Source organism: Tinamus guttatus, unplaced genomic scaffold (genome assembly GCF_059628265.1).
Source record: "Tinamus guttatus ecotype Peru unplaced genomic scaffold, ASM5962826v1 Tinamus_guttatus_pri_ptg000155l, whole genome shotgun sequence".
In the NCBI taxonomy this organism is placed as follows: Eukaryota; Metazoa; Chordata; class Aves; order Tinamiformes; family Tinamidae; genus Tinamus; species Tinamus guttatus.
In genome coordinates, this window is record NW_028288689.1 from 6,238,778 (window position 1) to 6,256,699 (window position 17,922).

The 17,922-nt window shown below is 47.0% G+C and overlaps 1 protein-coding gene across 1 annotated transcript in view; it reads left to right on the top strand.

Annotated features, from left to right (window-relative positions):
- Window positions 1–16,211, top strand: part of FGF18 (fibroblast growth factor 18) — a 58,358-nt gene extending 42,147 nt beyond the window's left edge. The window contains exon 5 of the mRNA XM_088522636.1: window positions 15,268–16,211. Coding sequence (XP_088378762.1) covers window positions 15,268–15,534 — 267 coding nt within the window. The 3' untranslated portion in view covers window positions 15,535–16,211. The remainder of the gene's footprint in view (window positions 1–15,267) is intronic.
- Window positions 16,212–17,922: the final 1,711 nt, after the last annotated feature.

Consider the following 17,922-nt stretch of genomic DNA (forward strand, 5'->3'; position numbering starts at 1 on the left):
CCAGGCGCCCATAGGAGGCCCCTTCCCCGCTGCCCACGCGTTGCACCGCCAGGATTAAAATCTGGCATCGCTGCAAGCTGTGAAAAGGGAAGGCTGAGTTTTGTTTTGAGTCAACAGAGCGGCGAAAACTGCGCTCCCGACACAAGGCAGGAGTCAGTGGGGCTGCTCAAGCGCCGTTTGCTTTTGTGGTCCCGAGGGAGATGCTTGTGGGAGAGCATGGAGCATCCCTGTTTCCGCACCGGCGTTGCTTGGGAGTGTGGCAGTGCTCGGGCTGTGTTTGCCCCCATTGCAGAGCACTGGCCTTCAGGATGCTGCTTCCCATCAGTGGCAATTTGGGAATCGCTCAGCAGGGCTGGGGAAACTGAACGCGAGCAGACCTTTGCTGCATCCTGCACTGCTATTCCCTGCTCCAAAGGAGATGTTGTTTGCTCTTGCATGAGCAAATGAGTCCTTTTGCTGGACTCGGAGCACTTAGGATGCGGATGGATGCCTTTGAAAATTGCTCTCAACATGTCTAATATCTGGCCCCTGATTGCTTTATGCCTTAGATTTGCATCCTTAGATGTGATAATAGCAGCTCCCCTCCTCTTAGGGATGTTATGAGGATGAATATGTTAATGTTTATGAGGTGCTGATAGCACGAGAGTGGAGTAGCAGTGACCGAATTAGCCGGGATAAAGCGAGCATAAATGTTACTGCTTCCCTTAATAACGCTTGCCCCAGCGTGGTGGATCCCTAACGGTGCGCAGCAGCGAGCCGCGTCCTTCGCTCGTCCGTGCCCAGTGTCCCGGAGCGCCCAACAGGGTCAGAGGCTGCTTTTCACGATGTGCAGTGGATTTTGGCAAGACCCGTCCTGTCATTTGGCCCACTGGGCAACAAGGCTGGACGGTTCTTTAGCCTGTCACCCTTCCTGCCGCGTAAAGCTTTTGTTTTCCTTTTTTTTTTTTTTCTTTTTTTTTTCTTTCTTGGTGTGCTTTTTATAACATTAAACTGGCAAACTGCTTGTTATTTAAAAAAAAAAAAATTTTTTTTTTCCCCTCGTGTAAATATCCCATGTGAGCCTTCCCACCCCAGACTGCTGACAAGTTCATAAACCAGCCGACCTGAGCAGGAGGGGGTACTGAGCGCCGCGCTTGAAGGAAAATGTTCCAGACGCATTGCCCGTATTAACAGCTTCTCATGAGCAAGAAAGAAAATAATAGCATGTCTTCTTGATACCAAAGAGTGTGGTTTTAATTAGTATCAGAGTTTCAACTTTTTTTTGTGGCAAGCGTTTGAGGGGATGCTTTTTAGGCTGAATGCTCTAAACAGCTAGTAAACCCAAGGAAAACATTAGATAAAAGTTACGCCTCGGCTTATACAAATATTGAAGTTCAGTCTGGGGGTGGAGGGGAATGAAACCCATAAACTGATTGTTTCACGGTTGCCCCGGTATGTTCATTTGGCAACGGAGGAGCCGTGGGACAAAACTGGTTCTTTTTCTCTGCTCATTTCCTATTGCCTTACACTGCATAATCCCCAACAATACCGGCATGTGCCATCTGGCTTTGTTCTCCTCCTCAGTCAGCGTTTTTGGATCCCCCCCAGCTGAAAAACCTGCTTTGAATTTAGTGCTTTTTAAATTTTTTTGTTTCCCATAATCACCACAAAGGGTATTACGAACCCGAGCAGGTTGTTGTTGCTCTCGACTGGAACGTCCTATGAGTACGACTGCTCCAGAAACTGGGCTCCTTCCCTACCTTGGAGCTAGCTGTGTTACAAGCAAATGCACCAACCCATATGGTTCACAAGAGCAGCCTTTGGGGGGTTTGGTTTTGTTTTGTTCTGCATTTTATTTTATTTTACTTTTTCTTAATATTTGAGCTGGCAGTTGTGCCAGCTCTTCTGAGTTGCAGCCATCTGATAGAGCTTTCTCAGGAGCTTGTGTTGTGCTGGTGTTTTTTGATATTGTGTTTAAAAAGGTCCAAGGAAGGTCTCCTTTTATTTATTAATTTATTTATTCCTCTTCTGACCCTGTTTCCCACCCTTCACCCCGTGTTTTTTGTTGTCTCTATTTTAACACATGAAGAAATTGTATGTCCTGACTCTTCTGATTTTTGCTTTTCTGTGGACCAATGACCTTTATGGTGTGGTTTTGTTACATATGAAATATGAAAATTCAGAAGAGGAAGAGTAGACATTTTTGTTGAAAACCTTTTTTTTTTTTTTTAAAAAAATATTGTTTATTAAACTCAGACTTCTATCAACATTGGGAGGAGAGGACTCAGCCCTCTCTCCCCTTACATGCGAAAACATTTCTGTTCTAGGTCGTTAGTACTCCTACACCATCTCTCTAGCTATCTCATGCTAGTAATTCCTCCTAATAGTGTGATTTCCATATTGAATAGGACTGTCTTCAGATGTGTTTCACCTTGGGCTCACATGTGCTCTCCCAGTCTGTCTCCTCTATCTGTAGCTTCTTATGTGTAGACATGCGAGGGTGTTGGTGGCAAAGGGCATGATGTGACTTTTCATGGAGAACACAGGGACCTGAATGTTTGCAATAATTTAATGTTAGGGGTGGAGAGGAGATACTGATGTCTTTGAAGGAGCTCTGGATTTCTGACTGTGGTTCTCCTGGGAGGTCCTTTGGTGGCTTTTCTCTCTGCCTCAGCTTCTCTTATCTCATGCGTTGAGATAATGATGCCAATAAAGCGGAGGACTGCACCTTCACAAAAAGCTGCCAAAGAGAAGTCTTTTAAACCTCCGCAATGGGGAAGAGCAGGCAGGGATGTGAGCAGGTGGCTTGGTCACCTCTAACTGTTCTTGTTGCACCTGCCCTTACAGGAAATTGGTTCTATCTAGAAGAACAGGACATTGCAGAGGTTTCCTTTTCCTTTCCTTACCTCTCTCCTATACTTCTCAGGGTTTGCAAGAGGTCACTGATCTGTTTGAAGACTTAGACTTAAAGACTTCCTATAGGGAAGGGCATCCCATGTGACTCATGTGTCTTCCTCATGTAACATGTAGGCTTAGAAGGCCCCAGGTCGCTGATAGTTTCTTCTGAAAGATTCATTGGCAGGAATGCAAACGATTTGAGATGAATGGGGAAGGAGCTAAGCACACCTTTAATTTTATGCAGAAATTGCTTCAGAAGATGCTTCAAGTGGTCCTACTAATGTTCTTGCATGGCTGGTCAAGCTTATCTGGACTGTGCCTATTCAGATCCATAGATAACGTTGTCTCCTGCCCGTTGTTGCTTTTGTTTTGAATACAGCTCCTCCTTGCAGTAAGCTTGGATCACTTCTGGATCCCTTCCTGGAGGGAGAAGCAGGTGCTGAGTGATGGAGCTTCCTTCTCTTGGTAGCCAAGGCTCTTGGCATGAAGGAGTTGGGACAATGTGGTGACTGTCATTGCTTTGTGCTGTGGTCCTGCGTGATGCTGTTCCTCACTGTCTGGCTGCAATCTTGATGCTGTGAATCTTTAGCAAACTCCCACCCTCAGGAGCTGGGGTGATTTCTCGTTCTGAGGTAGGCTTTGACTATCAAGAAACAGCAGCAGGGTTTGATAAGCTGTGTGTCTGTTCTGGGTGTCATCTCCCACCAGGTTATTCTCATAAAGGACAGTGAACGTGTGAAGTATGAGGAAAGCCAGTTACTTTACCAAGGTCACTGCTGTGGCCATGCCTGAATCCCTCTGCTTGATGACCTGCGTACCTGTAAATTGGACACAACTGTCTGATTTAAAATAAAAAATGCACTGCACATCAGATTGGAAATCCTATGTAAGCAAGGATCCCATTAGTCTAGATTCACTGCATTCGTATTTGTCGTGCTTCCCTTGACAAAAGCCTTGGGATTTAGCCCAGTGGGACTCGTGTGTGTAAGCAGGGCTCTTTATGCTGGATTTTGACTCCCTTTTAGGAGCAGAGCCTGGGAGGGACGGGAATACATTTAGTGCCGTATAGAAAGTGGAAGGAGTAAAGTCACGTCCCCAGAAATCTCCTCTCATTTGCATCAGTTCAGCTCCTAAAAATTCAAGCTGAAGAGCATGCAATACTCTAAAATACGTATTTTCCCACCAAATCTGTATGCTGACACGCACCGTGTCACTTTTGGATTTCTTTAAAATGCCCTTGGTGATGACGTGTAAACACTTTCAGGAAATCATTATAATATATATACCTTATTTAAAAGGGGAAAAAAAAAGGCATTTTAATGACTTCATTTTAATATGAATACTGGGGCAAACCTGGTCCCTAGAAGGCTCCCTAGCCCTGGCCACTTGGGATGGCTGGAGCATGGCAGCACCGCGATGCTGGTACCACTTTACGGGACAGACCTGCCTCAGAAACGCAGGATTATTCCTGGTGTGATAACTGCTTTCCAAGCCAATATATTTCTTAATGTTACCAGAAAGTTGCTAATACCATATGGCAAGGCGCTCTGTATTTTTGCAGGACAACAAACAAATTGTTGCTAGATGCCAGACTGCTCTGGCAGAGCTTTATCACTGATTCCTGCCAGCAGTAGCCTTTAGGGGATAGTAATAATTTGGGGCTGTTTACATTACAGCTTTAGAATAGGGGTTTTCTTGAAGCATGTGTGTATTTAGTCAGGAAAGTTGGCTAAAAAGAAACCCTCTGACGGCATCAAAGAGCGAAGGCGCTTGTTACGGCCCATGCGTGCAGTCTTGGTCTGCGCAATTCCTCTGCCTCGTAGGGACGGGAGTGTCTTGGGTTACACCAGCCCCAGGTTGCTCAGTGGTAGCTCTGGGGATCCCCCCTTGGACATGGAGTCATGTTGAGGTAAGAAAATACAGGGGGGGTTCTCCAAAGCCACTGGTTTTGGTGCATCTGGAGCAGCTGAGGGTTCTCCATTTTTATTCTTATTTTCTTATATGTTGACTTTGATCAAGACTGAGGACGAGCATTTTTGAAAGTCTACCTTTGAGCCTCTGCTGGGGTGAAACTGGAGCATTTTTGTAAAACTAGGGAGCAGCTGGCGGAGGAGGAGAGCTGGGATTAGGGAGCCCTGTGCCTTGCATGCGCCTGGACAGTGTCTGGTACCGCTCTTCCCTGGTGGCCCCGAGCCTGGTCCCTGACAGAGGTGGGGCACTGACCCACCGACCCAGCACTCTGCAAAGACATGGGCACGTGGACGGGGGCACTCTGCCAGCAGCAGTTCTGCGTACCCAGGTTTGTCAGTTGAGGTCTCGATGCCATAAATGAGGTTTCACGCTCCTCAGCTTGTATATTTAAAGCCATGCCCAACTGTGTCTTGGATCTGGGGCAAAACTCTGCATTTTTGATGCTTATCCAGATTTTTTTTTCCTCTCCTGAGCTGCATGGTGTTAGAGTTGCTTTAAGGGGCTTATAAAATCTCACAATTTCTGGGCTGACTGTTGCACTTGCAACCAAAGCGGGACCGGAGCTTGGTAGAGTGTCAGGTTTAATCGCTCGCATGTTGCAGATCTCGCTGTGACGTGTTGGATCATAACTCTTCTGACTTGGCATCTCACGTGAAAACAAAACCTGACGTGGTTTTTGCTGGATTTCGCTCATCTTGGTTTGAACTGCAGTGTGGTTCTTCAGCTATGGCAGAAGCTTTTTTAAAGCTTTTTTTAAAGCGAGCTGTTGCTGAGTTTTCACTCCCCTTTAGTTCGCCTTCCATTTTAGGCAGCTAAATAAACACCCCTGAAAGAAGGGAGATCCAAACATCTGTGAACCTTGTCATGCTCGGAATATGGACCTAATCTGAAATCAACCTCGGTTATCCAAAAGTCTTGACCCAGGGCCCTTGGACTGCAAGAGTCTTAAAAACAATAAGAAAAATGATATTTTTTCCAATTGAACTATTAATCTTTTGCATTCACTTATTCAATCTTCCCTGCAACCAGTGGAAAAATCCTTGATTTTTTATTCTGAGAATTCTGAGCCCTGAGATATCGCGAGGCTTTGGTAACACCGCAGCTTTTTGCCGCTGCTCCTTTCCCATCGCTGGCTGGAGGGGAACATCCCGTCCAAGCTCCGGGAGCGTTGGTGGCATCCCGCCTGTGCCGAGCTCCGGCGGGGCGGCACGAGTGTGCTGGGCCTGCACGAAAGCCGGGGCCGGGCGGGAGCGCCGCTTTCCTTGCGCAGGGCTCAGCGTGGGGCCACCAAATGCCAAGCGCTCCTGGGCCTTTCCTGGAAGTCTCGCCCCGAGCGGCACACGCAGTGTAACGATTCGCGAGAAGTCGTTTATGGTGAAGCCTAATGAAACCACTTTCCAGTGTTTACTGCGTTGCGGTGGCTTTGGCTCCAAAGCGAAGAGCTGTAGGTGCTGCAGTGGCTCCTTCCAAGTGGTGGGAGTCTGTGTGAGCTAACTGGACCTTTGCAGCGTTAATATTTGCTGTTAGCAATGGGCCTTGTCCTGCTCCTGTGTTTTTGACCACTTGTTTACAGCAAGGTTTTGCGTAGAAGTTCCCTGGAGGTGGAAAGGAGAGGGGGAAAGTGACATAAACACATGGGCTGATTTCTATGGAAATAAAGTTTAGATTTTTTATGTGATGCTGTGGACTAGGAGACAGCTGATCTTGGTGTTGCAGGGAGAGGAAAACTGAAGGTTGTTCCCAAGATCCATATGCTCAGGAGAGGGAGAGTAGTTTTGTGGATACGGATAAATATGGAAAAGCAACAGAGCTTGGAAGAAGGAATGGGAGAGCTTGCACAGGGAATGGGGATAGCTAGGAGGTGCTTGAGCTGAAGCTCTGTGGCCACTTGGGATGAGAGGATGAGGAGGTGGAAGAAACTGGTTCTGGGGAGAAAGCACCTCTCTTTCTGAACAATTAAGGCCACCTTTACCTATTTAAGGAAGAGATTGTGACATCAGTCTGTGTGTTTCTAGATGCTAAGGCTCTGAAGGGTTTTTCATCCAGAAGACTGTAGTATTCATGTCACGGAATGGAGAGAGGAAAAGCAGCTTATCCTTAGGCAACCACTGAACGTATTGTCTCCACCATTCACTCATTCATTACTGAATGTTTAATCAACGATTTCAGAGGACTAGTTACTGTGTTGATGTAGTTGTGGTTCAGTTTGGATTTAGTGGCTTTACCAGGTAGGAGACTCATGTTGTTGGTTTGACATCAGCTAACATCTTATACCAGTAATGGGGATATTTAAGGTCTGTGCTAAGCTGTTGTGGGCTTCCCTCAAGTTTGTGTGGTTTTCCAAGCACCCCGGACTGACTGACATCTCCCAGGACCACCAAGGACCACGGGTTTTCACCCTAACCAAGCTGTGGGTAGAGGAGTTGTGACATGACCTGGCTGTCCTGCAAGCAGGGCATCCTCAGATGGCAGCAGGAATATCTGAGACGGGACTGATACTCCACACATTGTTTCACAGGACAGCCAAGGTGGTCCAGAGGTGCTAGTAGTCACATTTAGGAAACAGTCGTTATCTGTGAAAATTACCAGTTATCTTAGGTTTCTTAGTACAGCCAGAATGCTCCAAGTCAAATGTTTGCTCAAAGATAAAACTAAAGATGCCTTTTGACAACCACTTATCCTATTATTTTGAAGATAAATTTCTTCATTATAGGGATTTATGTTAGGGAGTTTCAGGCTCTTTATCTCCGGGCTATGTCTGGTCACCAGAGACTTGCATAACAAGCATACAGATTTCTTGGGATTTTTCTTCAGCAAACTTCATGTTTCTTTTGGCTATTCTTAAGAAGAACCAATTATCTCTGTCAAATTGAAGTTTTGCAAAGTCCAGGTTCACACTGAAGACCAAACTTATAAGCTCGACCTTTAAAGCTTTATCTTCCTCCATGACTGGAACCTCTTCCAGAGGAAAGCTGCTTTCATTTTCAAAACTGCACAAGAATATAATCCTTTCTGTGATGAAGGAATGAGCATCACCACAAGCCTGCTAACATGCTGTCCCTTGTGTTTCATGGTGTTTGCAGCTGTGTGTTGTATTGGAGCTCCAATAGTGCAGGTGGGAGGCTGCTTCTTTGGGCCTCATCCCAGTGCAGGTGCAGGGTTCCTGTTCAAGGCAAGCTTTATCTTTGCAGCGCTAGGAGAATGCTCCAGGAAAAACTATTTTGACCTGGTCAAATAGAAATAATTCAGTTCCCTAAGGTCAAATGTTAATTAAAATTATTGGGAAGGAATGATCATCCCTGAGCACTGACCTTGTCTCGTGCCATTTGGGTGGAGAGGGTGTGTTGCATGCATCTTGTCTAGATGCTGGAATGAAGATGAATTACATTGCATTTGTTTCAGACCATCCAGTGCAAATATTCTTCCAGTGCAATTTTTCTTGATATTGAGCCTTTCCAAGTCGGGGGTGAAGTTTTTTTTTAAATGTTACTTTAGAAATATATTTTGTTTTGTGTGTGTTTTTTTTTTTAATAATAAACTGCAGCAAGGAACCGAGTAATACACTGCTGTCTTGAGTGGATGTAGTTGAGAATTCACCTGAATGTGCATGTGCTACTCAAGGATCGTTTCTCCTTGACTCTCAAATGTGTTTTGGATGGGAAGTAAGAACAGAGGCTAATTTTGAAGGGAAGAATAAAACTTATGATCCAGCTTCTGCAGAAGAATATATGGTCATTATAGCATTTTATACATATATATATATATGCTTAAATATATTTTTTGGCCTATACATTCTTTACATTATTTTGGGCACATGTAAAGTAAGGTACTATATTTTCATGAGGGAAGGCAAATCTTGCAAGCCTTTCTGTGGTAGACAGAAATAAGCTTGTTGTTCCTAGGCTGGAGCAATCCTTGCTGACCATTTTCTATGGATGACACCTTGATTTCATCATGGAATTCTCTCTCTGTTTTTTTTTAGTGATATAATGTGGCACAAAGAACTAACACTACAGTGCAGACAGCCAGTCTGTACGTATGATCTTAAGTAGTAGTCACCCTAATTTAAACTTGTCCTAGAGAAACTGAAGTCATTACAAGAATGACAGCTGAATGAGACTCTGCTTTTTCTAAATGATAACTGAAGAATTCTGTGCGTGTGTATGTGTAGTATGAGTAAACCTAGGATTGACCAGATCTGTTGCCAAATTAAACAAGGCAACAAATCAAGAAGGCTCATTGCCTAGATCTAATGTTTTATGTAACATTTTTTAATTAATTTTTATGTTGTGTCATAGGTACCTATATAATGAATGTAAGCCTACTTAAGACAACGCTGCTATTCTTAGTCATCTTTTATAGAAAGTTTAGGATTAGTTTGTGTAATCTCAATGGAGGCTAAAAGTGGCTGTGCAGGTAATGGTAGATGTCATGAAATGATGAAGCACATCTGAAGCCTGCGTATGGTTTCAAACCTCCCCAAGGAATAGCTTCACATGGCAGCAAGCCCAAAATATGTAACTTGAATTAACATTTCCTTGATTTTCTGTTGGTTTCATAAAGTTCATTTAGGAAGTGACCAACAGGCTCACCACCAGCACAGAGTTCTTGGAGGTAGTTTTGAATTTCTGTTAATCAAATTTACATCTGTATAGATGATGCTATCCTGGTTGGCTCCAGTTGTAGGTATATGCCTTCCTCTCACGCTGCTGGCAATAAGCTTGGCTGGGACAGAGGCAGCTCCTGGCATGGCCACAGCCTTGCATGGGTGACCACTACAAATACTTGTTTGATCTTTGTGATTTTGTATTCTCTACAGTGAGATGCTGCTATTCCAAGGTAGTATGAAGGTTAGTGAACAGATATGGGTTAGAAATGTGACTTTTTTTTTTTTTGAATAAAGGATATAAGGAAATAACAATATAAAACTACATCAGCCTAGAAACCCTCTCTCTCCTCAGTTCTCACAGTTTCTGCTGGGTCCTGCAGCACGAGAGCTGCGGATGCTGCAGATATACAGCATTTGGGCAGCTCATAGTACTGCACAACAGTATTTTCCATCCTACACGTGCCAAAGACTCTGCCCGTGCTTGCGGGGGAGCTGGAAGCAATCCCCATGCACGTGGGCCAAAATGTGCAAAACCGATCGCCGGGGGGGCCTCCCGGGGCAGGTGTCCCCCCTCTCCAAGCATCTCCTCTCGCAGACTTGTCCTGCTCCCTGCTGCTTTGTGCCTGCGCTCCCCTGGCCTGCGTGCGTAGCCGACCTCGCTGCTGCGCGGCAGACGCTTTTATGGAGCTGCCCATCGCGGCTCCTGAGCCTTTTCCTCGGAGAGCTGTGCTGGGTCAGAGGCCGGCGAGCGGGAGGAAGCGCCTGGGGCAGAGGCACTTAGGGATGCAGCGGCCCTGATTTACAGCGCTGCGTGGGAGCAGAGCGTGTGTTCGGGTCAAGAGGTGTCTTTTGTGGCCAGGATAAATGCCGGAAATCCAGGAGGCCGAGCAGCAGCATTAGGCAGGAGAGCCGCCCCAGCCTCACACGAGAGGTTGCATCTTGCTGCGGCAAAGAAACCTTTCAGAGAAACAGAGAGACCTTTCAGCTGCGGAGGCGTCTCCGGCCGCGACGCGCTGTCGGTGGGGCCGCCGGCGCGAGCTCTTTGTTGCCGCAGGAGCCCAGCGAAGGCTGGATTTGCTGGTGCCCACTGAGCCAGATTTGTGAAGACTAAATGAGAAAACCTGCCCTGGCCTCCCTCTCCCATAAAAAAAAGCCGCTCAGGTGGCTTAGTGTTGCTGGCTAATAGGGAGGAGGAGGAGGAGGCAGTGGCGGCGGCTGCACCTGCTAGTGCTTTGGCTCCGGCTGGTGGCACAGAGGCTCCGGGGTTTCCCTCTGAGCAGCAAGCTGTTCGTGGCAGCGCCGGCTCGCTCCGCGCAGCGCTCCCGCTCTGACAACAAAGAGCCCTTTGATCCTTTCCATTTGGAGAACTTAAAACACGAAAGCGAGCCTACAATGAGACCAAGTTGGGCCATAAAAAAAGAAAAAAAGGAGAGAGTGTGAGCGAGCGCAGGAGAGAAGAGCACCAAAGAGCTCCAGCGTGTAATTGTAGAAGCAGCAAATGCTTTGGCACTTAATTCCACTTTAGTGTCAGTTCAGCGTGTTTTGCGTGCAGTACTGCAGGGGCGGTCGCCAAATGCTCTGCGCAAACAACCCGGCGCTCTGCGCTGGGGAGCGGGTGGCTGCTCCTGTGGCCCTGCTGCCCACGCGTGGGATGGGGCCGGCCCACGGCGTGTGAGCAGCTCTGTGCGAGACACGCGTGTCCCCTCCTGGAGATGGGGCCTGGTGCGGCTGTGGCTGCTCCAGTCTGGCTCCGGGATGAAACTGCAGCCACATGAGCTCCTGGCCCTCCTGGGCAGCAGATCTCCATGGCCAGAGCTGCTCTCTGGCTGTTTTATCCCGGAGATGCCCCACTGGAAGGATGGTGCTTTGTGGCACCTGGATCACGCAGTCTCTCCGTTTGCCCTCTGCGCTCCGCTTTCTCACACCTCTTTGCCCAGGTCCTAGCGATGTAGAAAAATAGGCTCTGAATTATTCCTTTGGATTTTTGTGAGTCCTAGAAACTCAGCAGCAGTTTGGGATGGTTATGGACAGCCACGTTTGAGATGCATGCATCAAGGAAGCTTGGAAGGAATGATAGCCATGTTGCGGCTCTGAAGAATTACTCCGAGCTACGCTCAAAATGGGCAAAATATCACGGTGTAGGGGAGAGAGCATATGCACACCAGTGCAAACTGCCCTGTGTAGCCTTGGAGAGGACCAAAGTAGCCCTGGAGCCGTCTGATGGGAGGACACGTTATGGGGATGGTGCTTGTAAAAAGCTGGCTGGCCTGGGGCAAACTACAGCTTTGACTTTGCAGGTGGAGTTCCACTCTGACTTTTACTTCTTCTGAGTCCTAGTGCAGTTTGGCACACTTTTGTCGCAAAGTCCTTGTGTCAGGCCTGTTCTATGGGACTGGCTGGGAGCTGGGACTGCAAGCAGTCCTCCCGCACTGCCCACCCAGGCGGCTCCTGCTGCCTCCTGTGCTTTCAGATATTCCCGTTTATTTAACAGAACGGTTTCCAACTGAAAGGTCTGTGTTTGGAAGGGCGCGTGCTCCGCGAGGTGCATCCTGACAGCTAAGTATGTACGAAATGTAGCTTGGCAGCGTCCCACTGCTGACGTCTGCAGGAGAGGGTGCGACCTTGTATCGGTGGCAAACATTTGTGCTAAAATCCTTTGGGAAAAGGGGAGCAGGGAGCACAGGTATCTTCCTTACGTTAGGAAAGCCAGCTCTGCCTGGGATTTGGGGAGCATCATATCCATTGCCGCGTCCGTCCTTCTCCCCCCTGGAGGGCAGGCGAGGGGAGAGGACGGGCCCAATGAGTCGTTTTGCTGTTGCTGTTAAATAGGAACACGATCAGGCCTTGAGCAAATGGCACCCAGTGGAAACAAGGAAACATTTAGAAGTTATTGACATAAACTGCACTTTCCCCTAACAGACCATCCGGGGTCCAGCTCTCCATGGTGTAGGTAACGAGTGTGAATGATTTATGATCTGCTGGGCTTTCTAGCAGATGCTGTAAAATCATGCTGCAAGTATCTGAAAATCATTTGTCTGTCTCCGACATGTCTTAGCACGTGCAGGAATGCTCTGTTTGGGGAAGAGCGAGGTCCTTATCCTGATTTATCTTGAAGTACTTGTAAATGTTGCTGTAATTTCATGTTATCAAATCGTTTAGCTCTTCCTCTTCCAGAACCAAGTTATTTTATCTCATGCTCCTTGTTTACTTCAAATTAGCCCTGAGGTTGGCCTGGAGTTGCACCTTGTTATTCCTACACCTCCTGTCTCCGTCTTAGGCTCTGTCGGCAGATTTGAAGGTATAAGCAAACACTTTTTTGTTATTAATAGAATAACTTCCCCCTCCTACACACACATTTTCTTTTAATTCCAGTGTTCGTTTTCCATGAGAACTTGACATTGTAGTGCAAGCGGAAACCTCCCAAACGGCACAAAAATGCCTAAATTCTCCTAGCAACAAGGCCATGGCTCAGATCCAGGACCATTCTGCAAGCATGGGGGAAATGACCGTTCCAATTACCTGCTACCCTGCAGTACAAATTTGGTCGGCTCATCAGCACCTGGGTTTGGGTGGATTTGAAACCCAGCCATGGTATTGTTTAAAAATTCTCCATTTATTGGTGAAAGGTTTGTAGTGGGCTGAGCCCTGAGAAACCTGGGGCGGTTTTTATGGCCTCGCATTGAAACCTGGTGGAACCCTGCAGTGTCAACTGATTTCCCCCTTCCCCGCTCATGTGGCTTTGATCAAACCCAGGGCTCGGAGAACGACCCCCCCAGGAACCAAGACCCCTCGGCTTTGCCCGCTCCTGCCCTTCATTAAAGCACTCGTGAGCCTCAGATTGCGGGCGATGAAGCAAAGAGCTTTGTGCCTACACAGGGATGGAGCCTGCCAGGCCTATGGCTTCACCCCTGGGCGCTGGGCATGGCATGTTTGGGGAGGAAAGAAGCGACCTGGCACCTTTTTCCAAGGCTTTTACCTGGTGGTAGTGCTTCGTTTCGCTGTTGCAGAGTCAGTGCTGTGATCTCTGCCCTCTAAGAGCCCCTCTGATGGGAGAGCATGCGAAGGCCGCAGGCCTGGCATGGCTGGTCACTGTGCTGAGCTGGAGGCCTAGGGAGCATCAGGCCATGGTTTGGGAGGCTGGGGATGAGGTCTGGTGGCCTGAGTTGTGCTGGTGTCATCATGCCTGGCGGTTCACGTCCCACAGTCACTCCTGTAGCTCCTCTGCAGGGTTTTGGGGGATCTCTCTCAGGCCAGGAGGCTGCAACAGCTCCCATAGCTCTGCCCTGCTCCAGCCCTGCATCCCCATGTGTGGGCTCTCCAGCCCTAGGCAGCTCCACTGGGATTTTGCAGGGCTTTCTGGCAAAGCTTTTAGGCAAGAGCAGGGTTTGGCCAGCCTGGCTATGACATGTTCAGTGGGGCTCTCCTGGTCTCACCAGCCCTGCCTAGAGTGGACCTGATAGTAAATGTAAATATAGGCCTGCAGTGCACTAAAAACCCGTGTTTTTCTTAGTTAGAGGTTGGACTGGACTGATGCTATACTGGAAATCTTCCTTCTGGCTTGGCTATGCAGTAGATTAAGTGTGGCACAGTGCTTTGTATCGTGCTCCATAAAGCACCCAGAGCTGCACCCGTGTCCAGGGGCTGCCACAGGCACATGTCTCCTCCTTGGCATCTCCTGGTGCACAGGAGGCCCTGGGCACCAGTAACTTGGCAGGATGCGTTTCCTGGCAGGAGGCCACCGGCAAGGAGAGTTTGCTTGGTGTCAGGGAGCCTCCGCGGGCCCTTGTGCGATGCTGAAACTTCCTCCAGAGCTGCACAGGTGGGAGCCCAGGGGCTCCAACAGGTCTTCATCCCCTCTGGCACCTCCTCTGAGCTCAGGATCTCCTTGACCTGAAGCCATTTTGCTGCAATGTCCACCCCATCAGCACCTGCATAGGCAGTCTGTGGCCCTGGAGTGAGCAGAGGAGATGGATTCCCTGCTCCCTCCATGAGGAGGAGCATTGTGCAGAGATGTGCTCTCCTACGCTGGGGCCTTTGGGTGTCTGATTTTGGGCCAGCATTGAGAGGTAGGGAAGGGGGAAGCATCGTTTCCCCTCTGCCACCATCATCAAGTCTCCTTCAAACGAAGAACAGCCCCAGAAAAGCAGAAGCTTGATCTTTGGATCTTTGGTGCTTACGTAGCCACCGCCAGCCACAGAGTTCCTGCTCCTAAAGCCCTGGCTGGGTTCGGTCCCAGAGACCCACCAGGAGGCTCAAGATCCTTAGCACCCATGGCTGCTAAGGCCCCTGCCTGAGGAAGAGTGTTTCCAGAGCACCCTGTTGACTTGGACTCTTGGAGGCTTGAAAAGGTCTTAGCAGGGGTTGGAGATAAGCGCACTAGGCCCAAAGGTGTGTTTGAAAATTCATCAGAAGTAGTGATAGAAGTGGAAAGGCTGGTTCTGGCTTTCTGATGATTTTTCTTCCACTTACAAATATGATGCTTCCTTGGAACAAATTCATTGCACCCTCCTTCCTAGTGGAAATTACAAGCCAAACATTTTACTTTCTTTGCTGTTGATTGAGCTGGGCATTGTTTATCTTTGAAAAATCTTTCTCTCTTTGGATAGGAGTGTATGGGGAAATAAAAAGTTGAATGATGCTCTTGCACTTTTCTTATCATTTCTGTTTCAGCTGATGTTTCTTTCTGCTTCTATTAAAATGTTGGAACCAACAGCCAGGTCCTCATGTGAATATTTATTTATGCCAAGCTTAATTTTTGTTATTGGGTTAACATTTCGATAATGGGTTTTTTTTCCCCCCTCCTTTTTCAGCCTGATGGCACCAGCAAGGAGTGTGTCTTCATTGAAAAAGTCCTCGAAAACAACTATACAGCACTGATGTCAGCAAAGTATTCAGGCTGGTATGTGGGATTCACCAAAAAAGGAAGGCCACGGAAAGGGCCCAAGACCCGGGAAAACCAGCAAGATGTGCATTTTATGAAGAGGTACCCAAAGGGTCAAGTGGAGATACAGAAACCTTTCAAGTACACAACAGTCACCAAGAGGACTAAGAGAATACGACCCACCAACCCCAGTTAAAAATAGACAAAAACAATGTCACAATAATAAACCACAAAAAACTGCACCAGAGGAATATTTTTACATTAAAAATAAGGAAGAAGCTCTATTTTTGTACATTGTGTTTAAAAAAATAAAAATAAAAAAATTAATAAAAGACTAGATGGCAAACGCTGGGGAAAAGCTGTTAGGGATTTATTGTGACTTGAAAAAAAACAAAACGAACTGCTCTATTTAAATTGACTTCTTGTTGTTGATGACACACAGGTGCTTATTTCTCTTTTTGGAAAGGACAACTTTTCAAGCATATCCCCAGAGGAAAAAGTAATTATTAAAAATAAAAAAAATAAAACCAAAGAAAACCAAAGTTCTTTCCCAAAGTTACTGAGACCTTGCCCTGAAATGTGCCAGTTTTGCAGTAATCTATTTATTGTCTGCTGCAAGCTGGACCGAGACAAGATGGTGTGTGCCGCAGTGATTGAGTTTCCGTGGAGTTCTCAACGCATCGATCTTCTGTAACCTTTTTGACGACATAAGGTGTCACGGCTCTGTGATCCTGCATTATGCTCAGTTCTGGAGAATGCTGCTAAATACATTCAAGTGACTACAAAATGACCTAGTACACCAATGATAAGGGAATATTTTAAAACCAGCTATATTATATATATTATATATATATAAGCTATTTATTTCACCTCTCTGTATATTGCAGTTCCATGAACCAAGTATTACTGCCTCAACAATTAAAAAAATTATTTAAAACACATGTACATATTTTTTTGCTGTTCATACTTCTTTTCTCTTGCTGAATAGTATTTTTAATGAACATTTCTCTTCTAGGTGAGGGCAGCAGGATGGATGTGTTTGGAGTAGTTTCTCATGGCCAATTTCACTGCTGAGTCAGTAATTCCTCCTTTTCTGCAATGCCATCTTCTTTCTTCTCCTTAATTGCTCCCAAATGAAACAAATCCTTTTTATGTGAGGTGCTGGGCTGAAAGTGGGGAAATGCTGAAGTTTTTCAAGAGCAGGAGTTAAATCAGACACTTCTCAGTCTAACAAACATTTTCTAAAGCTTTGGCCAAAGAGAAGGTTAACCGGAAAATTAGAATATGGCTCCATTAACATGCATGCGTGGCTTGTGTTTCCTTCACCAGAGTTTTTGAGAGGGACTATTTGTTTCAGCAAAGCCAACATGATTTAATACTGTGTCTTTTAAAACATGTTCTAGAGTGAGAGACCTCCCCGTAAAGTTTGTTCCCTCCTTGCTGTGACAGTTCTAGTCTCTCTGTGATTTGGTTTCCTCATCAGTGCAGCCAATTTTCCTCGCGAGTGTTTTGCATAGAGTCTGGAGTATGTAAAGCCATGGGTAAACACGAATTGTGAATCTCTGTTTACAAGCAGCGCCTATACTGACCACCTCGGTGCTGGGCTGAGCAAGGTAGACTTAGATGGAGAGTGAGAAAGAAGAAAGGTGCCACATTAGAACTCATTTGAAATAAAAACTGCCTTCAGATTTTTGGCTGTGATGAGAATTGATCGCAAGAGCAGCTTTAAGAAGAAGTTCTCCTAACTTTTTGTTCTTGCTGTTTGCATGTGTTCCTGTGCTCTCCACTTCCAGCCAGCGCTAAAACTGCTCAGAGCCCCTAAGAAAGCTTTTTCTTGTTAATCAGAAGAATGACTCTCCCAGGAACAAGCTTTCTCAAGATAACTTTGAGAGCTCCAGCCAAATCCTGCAGATCAAAGCTGTTTGGGAGATGGTTGAGATAAGCATGCAAGCTTGAGGATGCTTATCTGAACAGAATCGCCAAACCTTGCAAGCCTCCAGAAAAATGAACAATGCGAAGTGGGGTCATTCCACGTTGCTCATGTAGAAGCTCTGGAGCTGTACAGGTGACATCCCGCCCTGCAGCTAAGAAGGGACAGTCATGGAGAAGCCCGTCTCACTGGGACTATATGAGGAGCTGCTCTCGGGACCAGCACCTGGGGCCAGGATTGAGATGAGGACCTCACTGCCTGCTGGTGCGGGGCCGGAGAGGCGTGCCAGGTCTGCCTTTGCGTTGATTCATGTGGTAGAGATTTGGGGGAAGTTCAGAGGAGCGCTGGGGCTGGGGAGTTGGGAGTGGTGGTAGATTTGCCTGTGTTAGTATCTTGAAGAGAAACCCGATTGATTTCAAGAGTAAGGAAGGATTTATGGATTTGAAATACAGCCATGGCCCATGGCACTGGTGGTTTCATTATCAGACTGACAGGACTTGTCTGCAGTAACTGGTGGAGGCGTTAAGGCGGCAGAAGGGCTGGGCAGAAGGGATCTCCCCAGGGGTGAGTGCGACCGGGGACAAATCCTTCCCCATGCTGAAGAGCCTCTGGGCAAAGCTGCTTGGCATCCTCAGGTGAGAGTTAGAGGAGGTG